The sequence below is a fragment of the Gallus gallus genome, chromosome 4, assembly GCF_016699485.2.
Source record: "Gallus gallus isolate bGalGal1 chromosome 4, bGalGal1.mat.broiler.GRCg7b, whole genome shotgun sequence".
NCBI classification, from domain to species: Eukaryota; Metazoa; Chordata; class Aves; order Galliformes; family Phasianidae; genus Gallus; species Gallus gallus.
The window spans coordinates 34,706,766-34,733,164 of record NC_052535.1 but is presented as its reverse complement, the minus strand read 5'-3'; the positions used below and the strand labels follow the sequence as shown (position 1 = coordinate 34,733,164).

The 26,399-nt window shown below is 42.6% G+C and overlaps 1 protein-coding gene and 1 long non-coding RNA gene across 26 annotated transcripts in view; one reads left to right on the top strand and one right to left on the bottom strand.

The window, feature by feature from the left end:
* Positions 1 to 26,399, top strand: part of FAM13A (family with sequence similarity 13 member A) — a 148,202-nt gene that overhangs the window by 84,085 nt on the left and 37,718 nt on the right. For 14 of the 25 annotated variants that reach the window (XM_046941112.1, XM_046941114.1, XM_040699870.2 and 11 more), the window contains 2 exons: positions 17,331 to 17,372; positions 26,270 to 26,314. In XM_046941112.1, coding sequence (XP_046797068.1) covers positions 17,331 to 17,372; positions 26,270 to 26,314 — 87 coding nt within the window. Of the gene's footprint in view, positions 1 to 7,086; positions 7,150 to 7,975; positions 8,172 to 9,946; positions 11,495 to 11,811; positions 16,398 to 17,330; positions 17,373 to 26,269; positions 26,315 to 26,399 lie in introns of those variants that run through there. The other 11 variants (XM_040699872.2, XM_040699873.2, XM_015276612.4 and 8 more) reach the window with 8 other exon arrangements.
* LOC121110750 lies at positions 7,609 to 9,777 on the bottom strand. Its single transcript, XR_005859678.2, has 2 exons — positions 9,644 to 9,777; positions 7,609 to 8,580 (listed from the first exon to the last, which is right to left on the bottom strand). It is a non-coding gene; the product is annotated as an uncharacterized LOC121110750 (long non-coding RNA).

Genomic DNA, 26,399 nt, shown 5'->3' with positions numbered 1-26,399 from the left:
CAGTCTCTTCAGCCAAGTCTCAGCCCAGACATCACTTCCTATCACCTGTCTTGTTTGCCAGAAGGGCTCTTGGGGCACTTTTGCAAAGTGAGGATTCCTTTCTGTTATGTCACGAGTCCAAGAAGAGGAGTTATTTCTAGAAGGTTTTCTGGAGGGTAACTCTGCCAGACTGCCTTCCTTGCCAACAGGGGAGGTTGTTTATCTTTCAGTGAAGTAAAAAGCCACATTGACCAAATGTGAATTATGAGGACTGCTCCTCTGCTTTATTCAGCCTCAGCAGTTTGAAGTACCATACCAGTCTGCAAATCTATCAGCCCCTCCCCTTCTCTTCAGCATCATCCCAGCTGCTTCTTGGTCTTGAATTCAGGTTAATCATCTGACAAGAAAACAGCATCCCATTTGAGTAGCAAAGGAGGTTTGTTCCCCAACAAAGATACGATTGCAGGCTATCTGGACCCCAGATATACCTCAGAAGACCCAATTCATTAGATTAGCCGAGATTTGGAAAAAGCCTACATTGAAAATAACATGATAGAATATCAGACTTCTCCTTGTTTACTTGCTCTTCCACTCTCTGGCACTTGAACTAACAGGTGCAAGGGAAGAGTCTACTGACCTGCTGTACAGCACACTTCACCCTGTTCCCACAGCACATTAGCTGGCACAGCCAGTCATTACGTGATGCTTTCACTGAAAACCCTTTAGGAACCTGCTCCCAGTCCTCCCCCTTCTCCAGGATGGAGGCCAAGAAATAATTTCTGGGCTATCCCATGGGGAGAGAGTCTTTGGAACGAGTTGAAGCGGCTGGCAGTGGGTGTGGCAGTGCTTACAAAGGACACTGCTGCTTAATGGAGAGCTGTCACAGCAGCTAACCAGGGCTCCTGGGAGCTCGGGGTGTCCCGTTCTGTGGGAAATGTACTTACCTGCTTATCTGTTGGCTGAGGTGAGGAACTCTGAGAAGCTTCTCATTTACTTTCCTCCTTTTCCAGCAAGTTTAAGCAGTCTTAGTATGGGCATGAAGATGCCATCCTTGAGTGGCTGGTCCTTTCCTCCTCAGAATGGAAAGCAGCTTTTCATTACAACTTTCTCAATTAGATAATGTTATGATAGAATGCATTTGAGACTGTGAAAACTATGTACTTTGACTCTCCTTGTTTTGCTGTTCATTTCCTTACTACAGCAAGTTCAGCACAGAAACGCTGAACACAGATGTGTTCTATACTCACTATTTAATACTTTTAGTAGAAATCATGGATTTTTTTTTTTTGAAGAGATTTTTGAAATGGGTAATTTGGACTATTTAGAGAAATAGATCTGTAACAAAGGACCAAACTATCACCCTTCCTCATTAATTATACCCGTAGAATCCCATATTATATGGAAAAATGTAGCCAGACAGATGAGGACTAAAGTGATTTCCTTTACTTTGGCAGCAGACAATAGAGTCTACTATAACCCCATTATTTTCTCATCCCTCATAAATGATGGCTGATTAACTGTCTGCAATCTGTTGCTGATATTGAGCTCTTTTACTCTGTCTTAACTGACTAAAAAGCCCAAGGGATAATCCAGAGAAACCACAGTATCAATTGATTATATATTAAAATGTGCCAGAATGTTCTCATAATTGATAGCAAGTGTCTCGTTTGAAGAGAATTATTGGCAGCAGAATCTGCTCATTGATACAGTTTTAGGGTCAAAAGAAAACAAAAAAAAAATCCAACATGATTTCTGCAGGTGAGAGAACCGCAGCTCATTCTGAATTGATTGCCACCTCAATTCAGTTGCTGTGGTTGCAATATAACATTTCTTTTAGCCTTTCTTTGTCCATTCTTGATTCTAAAATTCCTCTTGGTAGAAAATTCACCACTGTGTTTGATAATTTGTGTCAGTAGTTAGTCGTCCTCACTGTTTAAAAATGTCTCGTTTCTAGTCATATTTTGTCTATCCTTGACTTCCAGCCAATGGATCTCAATCAACTTTTGAGTGGTAGTTCAAATATTAACATTTCCTGTGTGCATACATAGTCTGTTTAATTTGAAAAGCACTAAATGTGTGGGCGTTCGTTTTTGCATTCCCTTTTTGGGTTGTCTCTGAGCACTCTTCAGGTTTTCACAACTTGCTTGTGAATGGGAATTCCTGAACTGATCTGAGCCTTCATTAGCAGCCCCACTAATAACAAACAGATAAGTGAAACAGCTCTTCCATGTGGCCATACATATTGACGTATACATGGATGGTATTAATTTCTTCAGCAGAAGAGTCGCTGAGAGCTTCTATGGAACTGCTGCTCTACCATGACGTTGTATCCCCCTGTTAATGCTGAGTGTTCCTCTTCTCAAATTTCACTCCCATATCGCTGTACTGAAGCTTGCACACAGCATGCAGACAGAACCACCAGTATTATTTTGTGTTTCATTTCTGTTCATTGATAAAATTAGTAGGCATAATAGGGCTGGATACTGGCCTTGAAAATTCAGTTAGTACTCACTTTCAGAGCGTTGCCTATTCACTGAATTTTATTTTTGACAGATTAGTTGCTCTTTCTTCCCATTCCTGCTCTTTTTCCCCATCTGTGCTCTTTTGGACAGGGTCTATTTAATCGTCTGTCTACTTTGTTTGGATATGAAGAGCTACAGTTTCCAAATATGGTTCTTATTTACTTGTGTCTTGCTTATTCCATATGTGCACACAAATCTTTTGGTCTACAGGAAGTTTTCCAGAATATTTTGCATTTGTAATTGCTGTTGTTTATATGCACAGATATTCTTAAGAGAAAAATGCATGTATTGATATGAGAATGTGTGTGTGAATGGTGGCATTTTAAAATGTGTAAAGTGAGCCAAGGGATAACTGTTTTTCAGAAGGCAGGCACAGCCACATCTTCATAAAATCCATTAACTAAATCAGGTATATTCCCGGTCTTCTGCTACTTTACTGGTCACAGATTCTCTTCTTTTGTTGCTTTATATGCTGAGAAAGTTACTCGTTGTGCAACAGTGTATGGAAAGGAAAGAAAGAAGAGAAAGCATTTCTATAATGATGATTGATTGGACACTTCCCTTCCAAGTGAGTGTTCGTTCATTGATGACAGAAGAGAAAGGTGATTATTCATCTTTAGTTCCAGCCAGTATATATATTTTTTCTTTCTTGAATCTCAGTAATAAATCTTCAAATCAAATAGCGTGAACCCAGATGGTGCCTTGCCCAGGTGCTGGAAGTGTAGTGGCATGTGTTGGCATTTTGGGGAGTTTAATCATTTTTATTATTATTTGTTATCTGTTTTCCTGAAATAGTCAAAGTACATTAGGGAATGGAGAGTCCATGGAGAGGATGCTGTGCCTGTCCTGAGACCATTTTGTCACCCACCATGCTTACTTTCTTTTCTGGAGCATCATTTTCTGTGGTAAGGTGAGAACCATATGGGAATGGTGGCTTCTTTCCATTCTAAGCATTTGATGATACGCAGTTGGGATGAGTCCAGGTTTAAAAGCCTCCAGTGAGGATGGAGAAGGGTATATGGCTGTATCCTCCATATGTTTATTTGGTGGCACCATAAATAGCCACTGCAGTGAATTGTAGCTGCCAACAAATGTTTTTGGCTTTCTGAGCAAGCAGTAGGGATGTAAGAATTGCATACAACTTGCAGAAGAGTTTTGTTTTCCATCTTTGACATGGGAGAATAGATTTAATAAGTACGTGCAACCAAATCCCAAACAAAACGTTGCACAATCCCAGGTTCCATATGTGATAATCCTGTTTGAATTATGCAAGAGGACGGGGGGAAGAGCAGTAATCTTTACCTATGTCCAGTAGCGAGTTGGCTTTGACATAAGAACATCTGCAGAAGGAAATGGAATTGTTTGGAGATAAGACCGCAGTACTCTGACAGCTTTTATCTGCTTACTGTGTGCCACAAATACATTGCTTGTGGTCCATACACATGAATGACACAGATGAAGTATTAAGGAGTTTTGTGCTGTTTTAGCAGGGTGACAGATTCAGAGGGAACCGATGCAAGGTGATGAGCACTTTCAGGCTTCCTCCTGCTGTTTGAGGTGCGAGTAGCATTGATGTCATGAGTGGTTGGCCTTTGTGCCCCAAAAGACTTCTTAACATTTCACTCCCTTTGATATTGAGAACCTTTTATTGTAATACCTACAGCTCCTCAAGAAAGAATATAAACCCTGGGAAACCAGCAGTGCTACCAAAAGTCCAGCAGATGCATTCTTCATCTTTGGTCTCCTTGTTTTTAGTGGGTGTTGAAGTTGCATGCCTGTGGGTGTGCAGGGAAGGGTGCTCTACAATACTACTTTGTCGTGATGTTTTCATCAATATTGAAGGTGCATATAAGGAAAGAGAGGATAAAACTGGGAGCCCATCAAAGGAACTCCAAGAGAAGAGAACAGGAATGGGAGGTAGATTTGACAGTGTTGATGGCACAGTGCACTGAGCAATGTCAGTGTTCTCCCAAGGCAGCTGGTTGATCTTAGAACAGTGCCAGCAACTGACCTTCATAGATGCTAATTCATAAATTAATCTTTCTGATTATTACACTGCCTCTTTTTGCTAGTGAATTCTTTGCTGTGGATGTTCACACTTTTAAGTTCATTTATACAAGCAAGTAACATGAAAGTGGAAACAAAATAGCTAGGAAACAAACTGAGCACAGCAGCTATTCGAGTTATCCCACTGGAATTTGTACAGCAAGCTGCTCCAGAGAATCCTACTTCCTTCCCTACATAGATGGGTCCTTTGTTAAATGTGGATTTTTTTTATTTTTTTTTTAATTGGCATCCTCATGGTAACATTCAGATTACAGAAGTGTAATAAACTATGAATAACTGTGAGTGTATAAAAAAAAGGCTGACCAGGAAGGGAGTAATTTGATTTATCATCAAACTGTGAAACAGTACAAGGTGCTTTTGTTTTATACTGAAGCACTTTTTGTCTATCAGAGTAGAATCTTTCTTGTATGATTTTAGTTGCTTAAACACACTTACAGTACATTTAATTTAACAGGAAGTCATGAAGATATTCATTTAATTGACACAGATAAGAGCAGGCCAGATTTCTGATGGCAGAGTGCTTTATCAGCATTGCTGACTTTCCAGAAAAAAAGGGCCCTTTGCTGTGCCTGGCATGACTGTGCTGCAGCAGAACAGGCTTGTGCTGAGGCAGTGGGCAGAAGCATTACTAATGCACTTCTTCCAACAAGCCTGCTGACAGAAGCAAATATTAAACAGTTCAGCATACTGAAGCGGAGCCACTTCTCAATTGACCTCTGTGTTTCCACTCCATGCCACTGTTTTCTGAGGCTGCAGCTACCTGCTGCTTTTGCACTGAAGATACAGAACACTCCTGCCTCCTGCTGAGAAAGGACAAGATCTGTTAGGCATCCCTGCAAAATGTCCTTCTGTTAATCTGTGAGTGCCTACAGTTTCTCTAGACAGCTGCTGTGGCTCCTGCATCATTCCCATGACCTACATCTGTATGGAAATCATAAATGTATAGGTACTAAGCTCTTGCCACAGCTTTCCCCCAAACCAGTGCCAGTCCTCTCTGGTCTGGCATTGAAGGTGGGTGTGTTTTTAATATGGACTTGAATTTTAGAAGGTTGGTCTGTCTGGCTGTATGGGAATTAACCACTGGGCTTTTACCACCTTAAGTTTTGAAAGGCTCCGTTCTCTTGTGCCCCCTCATCAGTTTGGGATTCTCCCCTGATACTGATAAAATAACATTGTTCAGCAGCAGAAGTGTTTGATTCTGGAGAAAGTTGAAGGTGATTCCTTGGATTTTTTTGGGCAGAGGAGGTTCAAAGGTGAAACATCAAACATTGGGTATGCCCCTTTAGAATCCATCAAACATTTCAGTGCGAGACCTTGCAGATTTTTTACTGTGTGTTTTCCAAGGCTGCTACGTCACGGAAGAACTGGAATGTGGCACACCATTGTGTAGTGTTCATTTCCACACATTTCTACCAGATAAAATGGTCTGATTCATTGATTCAGAGCAGTATTTGGTCAGCAGCCATAGATACATAAGAGACAGTAGCTCTTGAGGGTGTCCCACAGGGAACATCAATAATGTAAGTTCTGCTTCTACAATGGTACCATTTAATTTCAGATGGTAAAGGAAGCACGCTTATACACTCCTTCACTGTGTCGGGATTCATCAGCCAACTGCTGCGTAAGTCACACTCCAGCTGTGCCTCCTGCAGTACAAAGGGACGCTACAGCCACAGAGCCCATAAATGCCTACACTTAGCAAAGGCAAACAGGCAAAGCAGCATGGCATGGTGCGTGCAGAATGCTGTGCCCACAGGCTTCTGCCCTCCTGGGAGCAGCAGCCATCTACTGGGGATATTCACGTGCCTGGGGCACAACGGTCACGTCAACTAACATTGATACCCAAGCTTTTGGTGGTGTTTTTCGTTAGAAGACAGCACGCTGTGGTAACTAGGCTTCAGCATGGGGCATTTCTTGTGTATGGAGAGCAGCCAACATCATCAATCTTTAGATTAATGTGTGTATGATTTTGTTTTCCTCTGCAGTTGTGCTGCGTGGATCAAATCTGTAACGGCAGTGTTGGCACAGCAGCTCACTGAGGTGATTGCTGCTTTGCTCATTGGGAGAGTAGGAATAACCCAAACTGTGTTAACAACTCTCCTCTCTTCAGAGCAAGCAACTTAGCCCCCTCTGGGATACGGCATTCACACACAGCTTCTCCCCCCGCTACGCGTTCCCCCGGGCAGAGGCCCGCATGCAGGGCTGAGGCGAGGCCCGTCCCGCCGGCAGCGCTCCCACCCACGCCGCAATGCAGCACCCGCGCCGCCCTCCGAGCGGCGGGCCGCACCGCCAGCGGCCGGTTGCCAGGCCCCGGCCCTTCACGCGGGCCGCGCCTCGCCTCCGCCGGCGCGGTGCCACCTAGGGGCAGGCCCGGCGGCGAGCGGGGGCCGGGCCGGGCCGCTCCGCAGCGGGGCGGGCTTCGGGAGCGCCAACCCGCGGCGGGCGGCCCCTCGCCCCTCCCCGGGGCCGGGCCGCGCCGCCGGCTCCCCGCGGCCAGGCGCTGCGGGCGGGCGCGGCCGGCAGAGCGGCGGTGGAGCAGCCTCATGGCCAGCATGGCCTGCGAAGTCATGCCCCTGCAGAGGTACGTGTCCGGCCGGCGGCGGGGAGAGCCGGCCGTGCCGAATGAAGGGCTGTCTTAGTGAGGCGCTGGGGAGAGTGCGTAACGAGGGGCTGCGGGTGTGGGAGGCTCGGCGTGCCCGCGGCTCTCCCCGTGGGGCTGCGCGGGGTGGGCGGTCCGGCCCGGCGGAGCCCCAGGGCGCGAACCCTCGGGGGTCTCACACACGTAGAGCGGTCTGTCTGCACGTCGAAAACACGGCGGAGAGGTTCGGTTTTTGGAAGAAAAGGATGTTTTGTTTCCCCGGTGCTGGGACACGCCTCCCTTCAGCACCAGCTGTGAGCGCGGAGCTGCGCCGGCATGTGCCGTGAGAGAACGGACGGCTGCGGAGAGGTGCTGGCATGGCCGCGCACAGAGCCACCCCGGGGCCGGGGCAGCGGGTCTCCCACCGAGACTCTGCGTGGCCTTCCGATTGCTCTTTTACTCCTCAGCATCACGCACGCCCCTCTGCCGCAGGGCGAGCACCGATCTCTCCGCAGCCTGCAGAGCGGTCCGTGAGTGCTTCGGCACGCCTTTTCAGCACCACGGCCGCGCCGCTTCAGCGGAGCCGTGAAGTTGCTGCTTACTCGTAAAATGACAGCTGGAATTGCTGCCCAAACTGTGGTTATCTTGGTGTCCTCTGCAGATGGATGTGGAGAAAGTCCGTTCTGCGGGAATGCTGGTGCGGAGTTCCATGTTGATGACTGCAGAGGAGCAGAAGTAGAGTTTAAATGTCTTAAAGAAGCAGTCATAGCCCATCGTGCCTATTTGCAGGGCCAGCTCACATTGTATTTTTATCCATTTTGTGTTCCAGATCCTCTGGCTACCGTACGCAGAGGCAGAACAAGTGGTTGTTACCGTGCTCCCAAATGCATGTATTCAGCCCAGGGGGAGATAAGTTTCCCAGGGCAGCCTTAATTAAACGCTTTGGGGTTTGTTGTTGCATGGATTAACCCTTGATCAACTCAAAACTGAAGATTTGTATTAACTCCCACTGAAACTTAATCCTGGTACGGAGTTATCAGGATTCTGCGGCCCAAAAGAAATAGATCTGTCTTCTCTTTTGTCTCTTTGATTTATTTTTAGTGTATGTACACTGTACTTCTAGCAGCTAATTTGTTTTGGAGGTGAAGCACAGGCTCCCAAATCCCTTTCCAGCAGCATTCTGCAGGTTGCACTTCTCCCCATTCTTTCTCTTAGAACACTGTCTGCTCCTTGTTGAGTGCATCTTTTTGCTGTTGAGGAGGCTCTTGCCCTGGGGCTTTTTCTCTGCTTCAGGAAGGGCAGATCCTTGGCAGTCGCTGTGGTTCCTTGAGACAGGTAGGCTGCTGCTGCACTGACAGTTGGCTGTGCACAGTGCCCACTGCCTGGCTCCAAAGCAGATCTACCACGTTGTCTGTAAGCTTTGAGTCTGTCTACCTGAAAAATCACATCATATGCTTGCATAGAGCCATATGCACTATACCATGTCATTCTATTCTTTATATAGATGTCTGTGGAGTGGCACATGAAGGGATAGGGTAGCCAGCTGTGAGGGAGTGACAATAGGGCTTCAGGGTTGTGTTTCATTGCACAGGAAAAGGCAGAAGGCCAAATGCATTGAACTCTTTCCTGAAATAGGTACTATGTTGCCTAAGCACTGTAAAAGGCACCTTAGGTGGCACTCTGGTTGCATTCCTGATTTTCCAATAACCTCTCCACCAGCAATTGTCTCTTTTGTTACTAATAGATTACTGTGTTTTCTGAGTGGCAGCTAGCTTTGTTTAATAACCTGGATTCCTAGTTAGAGCTTTAGTAACACTGTTAATGTGTGTTTGAATTCGTTTACTCTAGCTCAGCGTATTGCAGGTCCAACAAAAGCCGTGTGAAGCTGAAACCTGTGGCTGCCTTTGCCAGTTACACTGTCAGTTTCAGTAGGAGATAAGAATCCAGGTGCATGCTGAGGCCTTGCTTGTGTCCAGTGGTTCTCTTGCTTTGCACTTTGCTCAAATTGATGGCTAGGAAAAATGAAGCCATCACAAATGTTTCCACGTTGGGCATCTGATAGAAGTAGGGGAGTGTGCCTGGTCTGTTTCTCATTTGTACAACAGCAGTTGTCTGCATGGGCTGCCTCGTATGCAGCCAGCATTGGGGTTGTGGAATTCACCTAAGTGCTTTGTTTCCTTGGGGTCTTTCACAAATACAGAATATTTTAGCCTGAGAACGCAGCTCTGTTCCACTGCACTTTCTTTCATTTTGTAGTGGAGGCTGTATTCTCTCTAACAGATTAGGGAATATGTCTGCGTATAAAGCTGTACTGTAAATAAGTCTGAGCCTTTGGACTTTGTTATCACTTTCTTTCCAACGTACTTGGAGTGTTTTACAAACACCACTGAAGTATGTTCTGGAATATCCCCTGCTGAGAGTGGAGGGAACTCGTCAGGTGTGTTTGCTTGGTTTTCTGGTGGTATAATTAAGAGAAATTCAATCCGGTGGTTCTCACCTTCCTGAATGAAGATAGCAGCCACAGCCTATGACAAAATGCAGTATAAATTTTTGGTCTTCCAGGCTGACCTTTGATCAGTTGGGTTCTGGCTTTTCCCAGCTCTGACTTTGCTGTGTGTAGAAGCCCGTGGGTTTTCCTGGCACCACCAGATGGGCGGCGGAGGGGCCTCTGGCCGAAAAAGGAAACAGACGTGGAAATGTTTTTTTGGTGTTTGCTTCTGTGGTGCCCACTCGATTAAGCAAGAAAATGTGAATATTTACTGAAAAAAAAAAAAAAGAGCAGCTAGATAACTTTGTTTGAGGCCTGCGAGCTTTTAACAGATAGTCCTGAAACAGAAATCACTGGTTACCTAGTAACAGTTCTTAAACCATTATAATGCAACAGGTATGCATGCATTATGCAACTTTACACTTAAATTCTGAGAAAAGGTGAGACTTTGGCTGGTATGAGCCTTCTGCCTCTATCTGACCCATTTTCTAGTTTTATCCTAGTGAGGACTGTTGCCAAACCACAAGAAGAAGAAAAGACGCTGCCCAGTCTTTCATAATAAGCCCCAACCAATTTAAGAAGTAAAACAATAAAAGCAAGCTGTTTAACATTGACGTCATTTTATAGAAGATAAACACATTTGCAATCCAGGAGGATAGTAAGTAGAAAATAATGATACAGAATAACGCTGTCAGGCATTCCCTTTTGCTTGCGGTGGCATTTATGAGCAAGAAGTTCGTCTTGCCGTGGGATAGCCTCTACTTCCCTGGTGTTGCTTCAGAGTGAGGTAGTGTGTGTAACATGTCTTCAGTCCATTTCTTTTCAGTTCAGGCTATGTGCCTCAACCTCATTCCCCCCTCCTGTACAGACTGCACAGAGTTACACCTGCGGACAGTGTAGTATATTGCCAGTGCGTATGGCTGTACCGCATGTTAGCTTTTCCTACATTTGAAAGCTGGCACTCTAGGCTTGGGTACCGATGATTTAATACTTGCTGTGGCAAATAGGATAAGTAGAACATACTCCTCAGATGTGTGACAGAGTGCTCTTTCATATTCACCTCAGCTTGTCTTTGTAAAATAGTAATATTGGCATGTTGAATGCCAGATAAAACAGGACACAGAAGCTCATGCTTTTTGCGAGGCTAAGAGGTCACTTTCCACTGCTCTGCAGTCACGTTGCTGCACTGTGATCTTGCTGTGATCTCTCAACTTCCTTGAGAGGCCTGATGAAGGAACTGAAGATAGAGGGATCCTTTGGAGATCAATATGTTAAGAAATTATTGAAGATATTCTGCAGAGGATGTGAATTAAGAATAAATAAGCCAAACTATAAGCCTGTAGTTTGACATTTTGCTCATTTGTTGAGTAACTTAAGTTTAAGCAGGTACTTCAGCGTGACCTTAACTTAAGCATGGTTGGGTATAAAAGTAACTGCTGGAAGACTGGAGATAAATACCAAAAGTCATACATTGTATTTTTACCATAACAGTTCGTCTTCAGAGAAAATGAGAATGTTGGCATGGAAATGGCTGTCATAGGAAAATGGCTATTCACATTTTTTAGTGCTACCCCATGGTTACTGTATACTTCATTTCTCCTCCCTCACCTTCTGATTAAGGGTGGCATTGTTCAACAATTGATGGTAAGTGCTGCTTTTAATGATGACTGTCATGTCACTGCAGTGTTATCATATTTGATTAAATTTATGGTTATTCACTCATTAGACATGATCTTATTCTTCTTTTGCGTGACGTGCCTCAGCACTTGCTTTACATGCAGCAAGTAGCTTATATTCCCTTCTATTTCCCACGTGCAGAAACATTACCTTCTACTCACTGTTGTGAAGCACAAACTATGGGTAAGTCACTCTAATGAAAACCTATGTATGCAATAAATGTTCACAACACATTCAATCTTGGATTTGTCACAAGCTTGAAATAACTTTTATGGGAAAGTAACTTGGCGGAGAAAAAGAAATGTTGAGGAATGCATGAATAAGTGGAGCTGTTCAGAAGAATGTACTTCTGTCACCTCAGAACTGGGGGTTCCTTGAAGTTGTTTTTAGTGTTGTTAATGCTGAATATCAAAATCAGTAAATACATAATATTGTTAAAATCCCTCTCAATTGCAAAAATGGCATGTCTTTTAATGCAAGGTGGCGCGGTGGTTCTGAATGGGGAGAAGAGGACAAAAAGTTTCAAGTTGCAACAAGTGACCCAAATTTAGCCTTCCTTCTCCTCCTCCCAGAAGCTACGTTATCTTCTGATATCGTTAGTAATTTAACATCGCTGAATTTTCAATGGCCTTTTGATTGATCACATTAAAATTAGAAGCAGCAATCTAATTGCCTGGGAAAAGTACTCTCACTAAGAAATAATTAATTTCTTTTGAAGTCCAGAATTATTGTAGTGCAGTAGAAAGAGACGTTCCTTTATCTTAAACTTTTGAGGACAGAACACATATTGCCTTTGGCAGGGCTGTAGGAAAACATGACCTTGGCTGAGCAGCATGACCCCACCAGTGTCTTGGTCCTTCATCTCTGGTGCAAAATGTTGACATTTGAGTCAAAGTACATTTTCAGGGCTGCAAAAGTTACACGTTTTTTTTATTTAACTAAATGTCCCATTTAACTTTTGAAAAGAGACACAGGGTAGGAAAGCATTATTTGCTTTACAGTAAGAGTAACGCAGTGCCAGGAAATGAGGATGGAAGAATTGCTGATAATTAGGAGCGAGTAAAATAGGCTATGAAAACCTTGAAGGGGTGGGGAGGAACGATCAACAACCTACTTGTTTATAAAAAGTCAATAAAGCCCTCTCTAAAATCTGTATTTGTGAAGCTGCGTGAGTGACAGGGGAGTGGGGGCAGGGAGGGGAGGAAGTCCACTGGTTTAACTGTTAGGCTTCACCAAGGCTTTCCTATTTCCTACTTTAGAGAGAGAAAGGATGCCTTGCATAAATGCTGTCAGATACACAGGCCTTAAAAGCCTAAGATGAGCTAAGCAAACTGGAGGATGATACTGGCATTCTTTCCAGTCTGACAAACTTTTCTGTTAGCTCACTGGGGATCACAAACATAACAATATTACTCCAGTAGCAGTAAAACAAACTTTAAAAGAAAGTAACTTCTGTTTTCGTTTTCTATTTAGAAGGATTGCTTTTTTATTGCTTTTTTTTTTTTTTTTTTTTTTTGGAAGAAGGGAGGGTTTTTAGGTAGCCATAGGAGTGTGAGAAATTGATCTCCCACATACTGCATGAAAGAGCAATCCATTTTGGTTTAATCCCTTCACTTAGAGGAGCTGTATTTATGTCTGAGAAGAAGGCGACAGCTATATTTGGCGTTCACCTGCCTGGCCAACTTAGTGCTGGTAGTTGATAAAGTAGCTGATGTATTTCTCTTTCAATTATTTTATCCTTTCTCAAGTGTATTCAGTGACTTCTGGCCATAAAATACATGTTTTTTAAAACAAATAAATGAATAAATTACTTCTATAAACCTGCTCGTCAAATGGATCAGTTCTTTCCTGGACAAGGTAGATATTCAGACCATATAGGAGGTGCACTTCCGAAATGACTTGCATCCTCCTTACTGTGAACAACTGACTTGGTTTTACCAGGTCAGATATTAAGCATTTGTTTCTACAGAGGTAACCGAAGGTGAATTACACAGCCTAAGTACAGGTGAATGCAGAGTATAACTTAATGACGTGGCATTTTTTTTCTTGAAAGGACACAGTACGTGTTGGAAAGGGCTCCCTAGTAGTACTAATAAATCCCCCTTAGTACAAGGTGCTTTAATAATGAGCAAGCAGTTGTTTCATTGTTGGTTTATTGTAATAAGCATTGTGTGAGTGATGATGAGTAAGAGTCCTGCAAGGAAGATTTTAAACCAATTTCTAGTCTGTTTATTGCATAATATCAACTGGTGATCATTTATGATTCATATCTTGTACATTCTTGTTTGCCTGCTTGTCTCTTATATCACAAACCATGTGATTAGATACACACAGATTTAAAACCTTTCACACACATTTATTATTTCTTTTTTAAAACTTAGCTGTGCTTGTGTGTATAACATAAGCACATCCATTTATTATCTTACAACATTAATATTTAATTATTTCATGAAGTACATTAATCAAAATAGAATCCTTGTGCAGGTCTGATTGCAGTAGGGCCTACTGATCTAACATCTAATTGGAGGGACTCTGATTGTGGAATATGTTCCTAATTTACACAGCTCTGATATTCCAGTTTGCATGGGGGAGTTGCCTAAGAAGTATGAAGTTAGGGAAAGATGGTTGTGGTGCGTTGTGGTTGGTGATTGGGGTGGGGGAAATGGATAACCTGCCTTGCTTGGATGTGGAAGGTCTCTTTAAGTTAATTTTTTCTTTGTTTTTCTCAAAATTCTGTATCTTGCTGATTTCATCCTGGATGCAGCTACATATCTGCTGCATGTGTAAAACTGTAAAGCTCTACAAGATCATGCACAGCTGTAATCACTGGCAACCATTGGGAATTTTGAAATGTGGTAATGTAAATTAAATTGATACTCGCTTTCTGTCTTGGCTACAGTTTCTCTCCCCCCCCCCTTTCCCAACCCTCAGCTAACGTTTGTAAGATATTTATTGTTCCTCGGTTGCTTTGTATACGTGGATAATGATTTTTGTTTAGCTTCAAAATACCTAAACTTGTGGAACAGCGATCACCCTTCCTGTGGGGGAAAAGGAAGGAAGGGCAAGAGGTTTCTGAGTCCCTGCTACAGAATGCTACTACTACATCTGATCTGTTACGCAACTAGTTCGGAGTATGACTATAAGGAAGTTGTTTGGGCTTTTTCAGTATCATTGTGCTCCTGTGACCTGCAAGTTAATTGCAAACCATGAGATACGGAAGGGCTTTTACAATGACAAAGGAAGGATATTTGCTGTGATTTGAAAGCTGCTACTTGTACATGGAACAGTGTTTTCTGTGGTCGCTGGGAGTTGTGTGGATAGGTAGAAATCCCGATGGCTCTGTAGACTTTCCTCCAGATGTGGTTTATTTTTCATGTTATATGGGCACCAGTGGGACTTGCTTGCATTCAGATCACAAGGACAGCCATTGCCATGAATCTAGCAAAACACTTACCGGCTACTTTGTGAGTTTAAAGTAGCTTAAAAAAAAATGCTTTTTATATTCTGTTTTGCTAAATTAAGAGATCAGCTTATGCATACAAGTTGAGAAAGTGGCATGCCATCAAGGGAGAGAGCCTGGCTCTGGAAGAGGTTCCTACCTGTGTCCATGTCATCTTCTGGAAAGCAGCCCTGTGGAGTACTTACATGTTCTCTTCCCTTCTCCTCGGCAGTCTCAAAGACGTAACTATTTCTCACAAAGATCCTCCCGGCATTCCTTAGCTTTTGGGCAGGCCACTGTGCTACCTCCCTGGTTGCAGCAGCTTTCAGCCTGCTCTGACCAGCATCATTTCTCAATAGCAGCCAGCTGTAGCTTGCTCAAGCAGCTTGAGACAGGCTTGTGGGAGCTCTAGCATGACTTTCACCAGCGGCCGTGCTTTTGGTGGTCTCCGGGAGCTGCTGAAAACCGCTCAGTCACTGTTGTGTCAGAGAGCCCTCGCAAGCTTAGGCAGACTGCACTCATTTTGGAAGCCACTTCTCTTCCTTCCACTCTATGACATTCTGTGTTGCACTTGAGGCTTTTCTTGGGGCCTCCAGTGGGCTGCCAGTGTGACATGCTATCACAGCAAACGGGAGTGTCTTTTCTGTAGATGTCACTAGCTGTCTGTGTACAAATCCATGCTATAGTGGGGAGGCAAGCAACACAGCAGAAACCCCTGTGATTTCTCTGCTGTGCTGGCTTGCTCGCGCTTTTCTCCCTGTCTGCCTTCCTGGCCTTTCTGATCCCTTGCATCCTGCCACCTCCCTTCCCCTGGGATAAGATTTAGTATTCATATTTGTGAATCTGTTATAACATTGGCTGGATTTGAAATGAGCCACGGTGAAATCTGCCTCTGGCTATATTCACTGTGAGAGCACAGTGCTTACTTGGCTCTAGGCCAGTTTCAGCTCATCTTGCTTAGGCAGCTTCCTCCTGACTCAGTGGAAGCTGCGAAATGTGCGTGTGAGCATTTCATCTCCTAGCTACAAAACCCGTGGTGATGTTCCTTTGGCTTTTATTCTGCGCTTAGAGAAGCTTTTCTAGACTGATAAATAAAATGCTTTGAAATTGAGAGGCTAATGGACTCAGGCCATGTTCTCAACAAATATTCAGGTTTGATTTTCTTCAGATCTCTGTTGAAGTTGATCAGAGTTTCAGGGCAGTCGATGCCCCCAGGTGACTTGAGTGCAAAACTGAGTTCATCTCACCCAGAGCATTCTTGAATATTCTTTCATCCTCTGAATAAACTGAGAAGCAGGGAAAATCCCTAGACTTCTCTGTCAATATAAGTGGCTGACTACTCGTGGTAAATTGCTGGGCACCGGTGTAGTCTCAGGCTTCTGAAGCAGCAGGAAACCAGTAGGGAAATGTGAGATTCCTAGTGCCTGTGAAATGTTATTTTTTCTGCTTTCATTTAAGGTAATTTGTATAACTTCCCATTTTTTTTTACTTTCTCCCAAGCTTACTCTGCTCTTCAGTAGACCCAATTAAAAGGCCTTTGGGGACAAATCGACCTCAGTGGCATTTCCTGTGTGCTTGGAGGAAAGCAAGAGTTCTGATTGAATGAGATACAAGGGCTAAATGCCTGCAAGTCCAACCATTTGTTTGGTAAAGTTTATATTTGAACCCTTTATTAAAGTGGAAAGTCTAACGTTGCCTCAAATGATCATCAGTCCACTCCACCTTGAAGCTTTAGCACTCCAGCAACTCATCCTTACCCTTATGCTAGCACAGGCATATGCAGCTTCCTATTGAGCTGGATTAGGGAGTTACCTTCTGCAGTCTGAATGGGCCGTGCACAAAGTAGTCCCTTCAGATGGATCAGTTGGCCACTGAAACACCTTTTTTTTTTTTGGTCAGAGGGGCTCCATAGCAGCCAGTGGCAGCTCTTGATCTCAAGCCAAGAGGTGCTTCCTCAGGTCCACAAAGAACACACGTTTCTCTTGAATTCTGTTGAACTTGATGCCGACTTGCCTTGCTACAGTCAGACCAGCCTTTCAATTGTTTCACACCTCTGCAGCCAAGCCACATTTCAGCATCATCAAATCAGATTTCAACAGGAAAAAGGAAACCAGGGAGTTCTTAGCTGTATGCATACAGACATAGCTGTTTCTTTGATCTCTCAATATGTCATTTGGGTTTTTTTTTCTTAATTTTACTTCAGCAGGCAGGTTGTTTAATTCTGGAACAGCAGACAGCAAAAGGCTCGGGTGGTTCTGCTGGCAGAAATGCTTTATTGTTGCTATGGGAATAGTCCCTGCATACCTACAGAGCTGGAGTGACTCCTGACCGTCTAGCAGTGGGTCTGTTATACATTTGTGAACACTGAGAAATGAATGTGATTCTCAGGATTTAAAGAATTTAACGGTCTTCCATGAGTACAGTTACAGGACCAAGTAGATGTAAATGTTACCTCTGTAACCAATGTGCTGTTTCACTTTTATTATCACTTTTTCAGAGTGAATGTCTTGCTGTAAATGAGCTGCAAATACAAGAGAGAGCTGCATACTAACTTAAAAATTTTTGTTTGTTTGTTTTTAGCTCCCAAGAGGATGAGCGGCCTATGTCACCCTTCTATGTGAGGTATTTACTCAATTGTTTTAATTCATTTCTCTGCATGGGATTGACTTGTTATTAGGATTAAATATGGGGAGAGATGCCAGACAGTCTGAGCAGGCTGTAATCAAACCGAAGATCGATTGTTAAGTTCATAATTATTGCTCAGCTAGAGGGATGAATGACTCTTCAGAGAGTCAAAAAATTTCTGCAGACTGTATATTTAAAGACGAGGCTCAGGTTTCAGTGCCAGTCTTGTAAATTCTTAATTAGAAGATGGGCTTTGGCTTCCTGTTTTCTTCATTTCATAATGTAGTTGTATTTACAACAAGCTTACAGTCTGTGGGCATATGAGAGATTCTTGCCATGAGCTTTAAAGAACTGACATCATGTGCTGTTCAGAGAGAAACCAGGAACCAGATGGTGAGTCAGCAGCCCATACAGCAATTGCTCCTCTGATGCAGCCCAGCCAGCACAGAAAAGCTGGGACTGCCTCAGTCCACAGTTCTGCCTGCCTGGAAGGAATGTAGTCCGGCTGCATTCGAACAAATAGAGTTTCTTGTTTTGCCAACTGCAGGACAAAGTCACTGCCTGTAAAAGTGGCCTAATTCTGTTGACATCAGTGAAAGTTTGCTCTGCTTACTTCAGTAGCAGACTCGATTCGAGTGCTTTCATTTATACTCAGTGAAAGTCCAGGAGCCAGGGCAATTAACAGTGAAGGGATGCAGTGGAAGAAGGGCCAGATATTGTAATTGGTTTCTTTGATCTCTGTGGAGCTGAGACAAATAAAAAGAAATCCCTGTGGTGCTTTTTGTGAGAGCAGTGGGATTTGGAATTCTTACAGTGATTTCTTGTTAATTGTCTTGCATATATTTCCCTTTATCATTGTAGACTGGATTCTCTCTGAGAGATTTTTTCTAATATGAACCATACAAAATGTGCATTTCTTGCATAGTTGCAACATGTAGACTGCAGAATTGTGTGCCAGTGAGCTGCTTATAGACTAGCCCAGTTTCATGGTCTTGTCTGCCTTCCTGATGATGCACCATCATTCTCTGCAGTGTATTTGTGCAGATATTGTCCAATCTGTGCTTCAGAAGCTCCAAAATGTCCAAAGAGGTTCTACCTTTATCTCCAGGAGATAATTACAGATCATCCTGTCAGAAGTTTTGCCCAAGTTAAATCTTCATCCTGTCTTTCCGTTGATAACAGTAATCTTCTTATTGTATTTTTATTCTTGCTAGATATGCCTTCCAGATAATTGTAGGCTTTCATTGCCTTTCTGTCTGCCTTACTGCATTAAACTAGCCTTCCAAGCTTTTTCCTTTGTCATGGAAAAATGATCCAGGAAAGGATCTCTTCAGCTGGCCTTGTTGAGTTTGCTTGGGATATAAGGAGCAAAGATTGGAGTTGAAGAAGCTGATATTAAAACCAGCCAATATCTGAGAGAGAGGGAGCAGGTTTGGAAATTCTAAATTGAAGTTTGGGCATGTTAGGATGGGGAATTAAATATAGTTGTGTCTGTTGGAGTGGGGGGATGGCTGTCTGTGAATATGTGTCTTGCAAATAGGAAGGGAAAAGTCTAACATGAACAGCTGGAAAGTGAAGCAAGATCAGGGAAGGAGCAGCATACCTTGCAACATAAGGCTTCAGGACAAGCTTGCATCTTTTGTAGCACTACTGAGACACAACTGCTTGTAAATAAGGCTAGCAGCTTGTTGGTCTTTGTTATATTTATCACACGTTAGAAATGTGTGCTCTTGAGGTCAGTTGCCAAGTGCAGTTAATTTGGCAGGAGAGCTAGCACTGTCTGGGCCATTTATGGTACTTCAACAATGGAGAATTTGAGTGCGTGATGCAGTTTTGAATGTTAGTTGTTAAATGACCTCTCTGAATGTCTACTTTATCTGTCTGATGATCGAATGTATTTATTGCTGCCAGTCATACTTACAAAGTCCAAAATACTACTAAGTAATCTTTCAAGTGAATCATTAGTGTGTAGAGAGAGTTAGGCTGCTAGCCTGTTGTAGTTTTCATAGAGGTAATTTTGCAACAAGTTAATCAAATGGGAACAAGAACTCTTTATATTTTAAACACTGCAGAGCAATTGGCTTTTGCCAGACTCAAGGAGGATTATGGCTCCTGGTTGATGAGTTTTGCCAGCACCAAACCGGAGACTTGGTCCTGTACAGTGCGGTACTATACCATGTCAGCTAGCAATGGAGATGTTTCCCTTGATGTTGTTTTTATGTGTAACACCATTACTTAACTTGTCCCCAAGTCAGAATTATCAGAATGCCACCGCTACATGATTTTAAAAATTTTCCTGACTTAAGATTCTGAATTGGTCTTTTGGTGTTGTGAGTTTTCTCTTTAGACGCTGGGATGTCATGACCAACCGTTGAACTAATTATCGCTGTTGCTCTATAGGGAAGTAATCAATCATTAAAGGTACAAAGGTGGTAAATGAGGCAAAATATGATGCAAGTTTAACAAGAGAGGTGATATAAATACCATGAAATCATTTTTCATAAGACTTCAGAGAGAGGAAGAAAAAGATTGTATGTAATCTGTCTGATTTCAGCAAGTTTTTTTGTATCACGCCATACAGAGAAAAAGGCCTTAATATAATACCTTAAAGATCAATAAGGAAAGACCTGTATGTATTTTGTGAGGAGAGGAAGGAGATCGCTTGTGGAAGTTGTGGTGGACTTTTTTTCTTCTATAGTCACTGGTGTAAAAGAGTGGAATCATGTATGGAGAAGTAGGGATGTTTTTGTACAAAGCTGAGATGAGGTTTCATAAAATTTCACTAATACGTACTTTAGAAGCATTAGGTTTGTGAAGATCCTTAAGGAAGTAAGCAAGCCTGTTAAAAAATGGAGAAAAGAGCAGGAAGACTTATGTTCCATAAGAAATGAACTGGAGTGTGTATATTTCATCTGGATTTTAGACAGGGGGAAAGGTAGTTTTGTTAAATAGCAAAACCTGTTGTGATAAAAGATTGATTGAATTACTGAATGAATAGATTGAGGTACATCATTAGAAATTTTGTAGCTGAATCCCCTCTTGTTAGGTGTTTGGAGGATGAGATGAGTTTGATCAGTTTTTGGGATGGAGGCCTGTGGTTTGAATCCATTCAGTTGCTGGTGAGCAGAGCTGTCCTTTCCTTTTCTGTATTCCCTGGTAAGACTGTTTATTCAACTATATTTAGTACTAGACAAGGAGATTTCTGCACAGTTGAAAGAGGAGGAAAACCTTGCTGGATGATTGATTGTTCCAGGGAGTCATGCCTGAAGGGCATTTATGTTCCAAAAGCTTTTGTAATTAAACCTTGTGGAAAAGGGAGTTGAGATAGTTATATGAGGAGTGCTATGGATTTTTTAATTCCATTATATGAATGGGAATGTGAGTAATTATATTGAGAAACAGTATGCAGTTTCATGTAATTAAACAGCATCTGGCAAAGGCAATTCCCTGTTAGCACACTTCTCAACATGTGCAATGAGTTTTAAAAGACAGGGAATCTACAGACATGCTTTATGCTGGAATATCTGCTTTAGATTTGACATCAGTCTTACAGGTGCTTTCAGAGCAGTTTCCTAATGAGTACATCCTGAGGTAAGGCAGAGTCATATTAAAGGGGAAAAAGGCAAACGCTTTGAAGTGAGGGAGCTTCCTTGTTAATATGCAGAGTGTTAAACCAAAATTGGGATGAGAGTTGACATCACAAGCAAGGTCAAAATTGCATTAGATACCCTTGAGTTCAGGGCAAGACGTTGGGCAGTCTCACCTGTTACAGCACTTCATTTCTCTGTAAGTACTAATATCCTGTTGGAAGTATTTCATACAGTTGTTAATCCTTTTAACAGTTGTTATATAAGGCAACTCATTTTACATAATACATGTCAAGCATTCCTTGTATATTGAGTATGATGTTTTACTGAATTTGCTGTCATCTACATCTAGCCGATCAGAAGGGTGCTTGGCTTCCTACTGAACACTTCCTTGTTGGTGGGACATGCATTAAGAGTTCCTAAAGTCAACAGCAGTGTGGGGCTCTTTTATCAATGGTTATGTTACGGGATGTGTGCCATTGTCCTTCATCATACAGCCATTGACTGAAAATAGATAGAAGGCTGCTAGGTGCTCTTGTTCTCGTTGTCCAGCTACTGTGTAGCTACCTACCAAGGCACCCCTGTCGTTTGGTGGAGCTGTGGGAAACTGGGAGTCCTGATTTCATACCATGAGTCAGGAGGACTATCTCACCGAGCACCCTATGTATTCAGTGGAAGGAGGTGATCTGTTCCAGTTCGAATCAGAAGCCTAGTATGGAGGCTGTGAATACCCTCCAGAGGAACGTTAATGTTGTCTGGAGGGGATCATGCGCAGACACAACAGTCTAAATTTGCTGAGGTGGGCTGGATAGCATGTTTGAATACCCTTCAGTGCTGTGTCTGCTTCTAACAGTAGGTGTCAGCGTGCACCTAACCTGAAGTACAATACTAGTGGGCATGAAAACAGCAGGAGTACTGAAGAAAACAAGGCAGTTACTTTTCTTGGGATTAATTTTCTGCATAGTAAGGAAGTAATGTAAAATATAATGTACCACATTTAAAGGGAAGATTATTGGATCTGAGCTTGCAAAAGTGTGAAGATACTTAGCAACACTGAAAGCATGTTTTCTGTTTGATGGGACTTCCCAGTAATTAAGAGCACATCTCTTTATTTTTCATCTCATTGTTTTCGCACTTTCATGCCAACACAATCCTTCTCTTCGGGGAATGTGTGAGATGAAATGGTTGCCTTAAGACAGATCCCATGTGGGTCAGCGACATTACATCTCACAGTATGCAACACTGATGGAAAGTGAACCATTCTTAGACAATAGCAGTAACTGTGGGGAAAAAAAAGAATTTCCTGGGTCATGTGCTAGAACTCTGTATTAGGGAGGTCTTCAGCAGTTTCCTATCTGAAACGCTAAAGGAATTTAAATAAATGTTGTCTGCTTTGCTTGAATGGCAAAATGTTAATTGTTTTTATGGTTGTTATACGAACTTCTTACTGTTGCTCTTGGCTTTTTAAAAGCAAAGTCAGAAATATTTTTACTTCCCAAAAAAAGCAAATGGATCATAAATAAATGTCAGCAGCGAGTGGCCTTTGTTTCCAATTGCAAGTACAGCTTCTGATTTAGGCAGTTCAGTATGTCCAGTAATTAATTGCTTCACTTCATAAATGAAAACCCCATCTGGGGAAATAGTGTGCCAGTAAGTCAGTTTGTTCTGGTTGACTCATACTACACTCTTTTAGTACATGAATGCTGATAGGTTTTACTCAATAGGGCCTTGAGTGGAAAAACAGGAGAAGGTTTTGATATCCAGTTCAATTATTTGTTTGCTGTAACAAGATGCCCAATACAGACCAAGCAGAGCTCGGTTATTGCATAACATAATTCTCCAGTGCATATCTTTAAGACTTCGGTTACTAGCTGGAGTGGCAGAGATTGAAGCTGGCAGAAAATGCAACTTTTCACATACTTGAGATTGAAATAGAATGGAAGAAGAGGCTGTAAAGTAAGGATTTACCTTGCATGTGAAGCTAGACGTGATCCAGAGGGGTCATCTGTGTGTGTGAGAGTAGCAAAAGACCTTAGTAAACAAGTTAGAAAACACTGAGAAGTGCCAAAGGTCAGAGTTCCTGAAAGGAAAAGCATGAGGGCAGCAAGAATCCACTTAAAGAGTTCATAGCATTTAAAACATCTTCACTGATGCAGGTTTTTTGGCTGGCTCTCTGAAAATAAAAATCCCCAGCACTGGAACTCTTTCCTGCTGCTTCCTGTTACAGGCAGAAGAACCTTTAATTTATAACAAAAGTCACTATTTCTCAGTGTGTTCTACAACAGGTGCATAATTCAATAAATATAATCTAGCTGTGGAGATAATTGGCCATATCTATCAGTGAAATGGAGCAGACAAGAGGAGAAAATAATTAACCAAAGCAGAACATGATTTCTCATTGTCCAGATGATTTGATGAACAAAGCAGCCCATCTGAGGCAGCTCTCAGCACAATAAGGGTGTGCCAGAAGGGCTCTTCTGGACGTGGCTTGCGTGGCCTGACCTGTGAAGCATAAATCTGGACTGATTTTTGCCACCCAGGAAGTTTGGAAAATGCCTCAGGATGCATCCCACGTGCCTGGTTGCTCCTCTGAGCTGTGAAACCTATAGAGAGCCATGCCATTCCCTGCGCGTGCCAACACGCTCAAGCACATCCACCTCCATCACCAGGCAGATGAGAATCTGAAAGCCCCTGTATAACTCTTTCCTCTCTCTGTATATATGTATTTTAAGTGAAACTCCTTGCTATAAAAAAAAAAAAAAAAGTTTGGAGCAGAGTAAATAAACCAATTTAGCAATGCATTTTAATTAAGCTTCGAAGTAAAGCAAGGAAAGTTATGGATTGTGACATTTAGGTCATCTGGAAAAACTCTGATTTAAAATCTCCATATTGGAGAGAGAGAGAGAAAGAAAGATTAAGAGAGGTTAAAATATCATAGGTCTAAGAACAAAGTCACATTCAGTAAATAAGGAAGCACCTTCCTCTTATAAGAGAGGTTTAATAAAAGGAGGGTGTGATTGCTTCACTTGCTGTCATTTGCTAAGCTGGCCTACAACTGTGTATATACTTCCTTTGTATTTATTGGAAGTTTGGAAATCACCCTATTATTGGCTCTCTGACAGAATATAGTTTGAATAGGGTTCTTCTAAATACCACAAAGTAATTGTTATGCAGATATGTGTCATTATGAATTAGGAAGCGTAATGTACTTAAAACTAGATTGATGTGGTAAACTGAGAATGTATTTGGGAATTACAAACATTTGTGACATTTTGTTCAGGTATTTTTTGGCAGCTTTATCGCTTGATTCTTCTTCTTACTGCTTTTTGTGTTAAGAAGGCCCTGTGTGTTTTCAGTGCTGCTTTGCTGGTAGTGGCTGTTGGTTGGCCTTGAACATTGCACGTGGGGATAACAGCATGAACTCTCACTCACATACAGTGCCTAGCAGTTCATTAGGTTTACGTGAAACGGGGCTTTGCGTTTTCACACACTGTTAATCCCGTTAGAAGCAGAAGGAAAAGCTATTTCCAGATATTTGCTGCCTTGTCTGATGGATTGCTGTACCTACATCTTAGGAATGTTTTCAAAAGACTAGAATCCAAGCAACCCTATCTTCCCTTCTCTTTACCACATTCCTGACAGGAAAACAGAGAAAGAAGGTGTGATGTGAAGGATACCCCACTCAGTATGGATTGTGTGTAAACATTATAGAAAGTTGATACAGTATTAACCTACCCACATGTAGGAGCTGTAGCCATAAGATGAATTTCATATTATAATGTGGTTTGGCCTAGCACACTAGCAGCTTACTTGTTAATCCATCTCTCATGGAAAGCCAGATCTTAAGATGTAGTTTCAGGCTCAGAAGAGGCCAAGTAGTTTGTGTAAGTAAGCAGGAAAGCAAGGAGGATGCTTGAAATGTGAACTTCAAATTGCAAAGCCATGTAATAGTAGTCAAGATGTTGCATATGGGAAGAGAAGGATCTTGCAATTCTTTCTTTCTATGGGTAGGTTGCGTGTCTGAAATCATAAGTACAGCAATTTAATACTTGTTTGTGAGTCTGCCCTTCATGAACTCATTCGAATAACACAGCTACTCAGGTGTTGTGTGGGCAACGTGGAATCCACTGGGAAATACGTGACTGCTTTCATGCTGTGCCACAGCTCCAGGGAGCTGTGTCTGGACCAGAGGTCGGCACAGAGTGAGCGAGGCCTGGAGGGAATGAGTGTGTGGTCGGGGTATGCTGGTTCACCCAAACCGAGGTGAAGGCAGTGGCTCAGCAGAGGAGAGCAGAAGCACGTGTGTCTGGTTTGCAGCTGGGGGTTGTGGGTTTGTACTCAAGGGAGGCAGAAAGGAAGCCTTTGGTCAGTGAAGGGAAGTTGGCTGTTACTGGTTCTTCTGTACTGCAACAGTTTGTGAGAAACTCTTAGAGGCTGAAAGCAGTGAATGGCCGCTTTGGCAGAAAGCACTTTGTCTTATAACCTGTCCACGCTTTCCTGGAATTTGTCAGCCAATCACACTGCTAATTCTGCTGATACAGGGAGAAACCCAAATGAACCCTCTAGGCCTGCGACGTGTCTGACTTAACGTAGATCACAGGAGTGATGAATGGTCACAGGGGGTCACGTGCCACCTTATCTGTAGAGCCAAGTCAGCACTGGAACAGCAGGCGGGATAGGGCTTAGCTAAGCTGAGTCTGGCCCTGTGCAGAGGGAGGAGAGCAGCAGCAGCTGTGCAAGGTGGCACGTCAGCTTGTTCAGCAGCAAGCAGTGAGTGACACCTGGAATTGTGTCAGCCCTTCTGAGCCTGGGCACGGCCTGAAAGGGAAAAGGAAAAGAAGGAAGCGTGCATTTTATTTTTAAAAACACGAACATTGGAGAGCTGCGGAACTATTTTGAAGTGAAAAGACTTTTTTCCTTTTCTCCTCAATTAATAGAAGTTCTTCAATATTAAGTTCACTGTCATACATTTTCGAGTCAGCCTCAAAAAGCAAGAACTTATTGTGATGAGATTCAAACAACCTGCTGCCACAGAAAGCTCGCGAGAAAGCAAAGGCTCTGCAATGTGTTGAAGCTGAAATATTTTCCATTAGATCTTGGAATGATGGGCAAATGAGTTCTTGAGGATATTGGCATTGTCAGAATGTGCCACGTCACTGTCGGAGCAAAAATTCCTGAAGGGGAAAACTTGTGGTGTGGCATGTGCATGCAATCTCTAAATCTTTCCTTAGTGCTGCAAAAAACAAATGTTTTAAGGCATTACTGCACTAAGTAGATGTAACTTTCTCCTCTTTTTATTTTACACAGCACCCACGTATCACAAGTCAGTAGTAACATTCCTGCTACAGGAGAGTAAGTGTCTCTTTTACTATTTTGCAGCTTTCTTTTTTGCTTTTGCTTTTTTTTTTTAAATATATTTAAAGCTTTTGAAGTATTA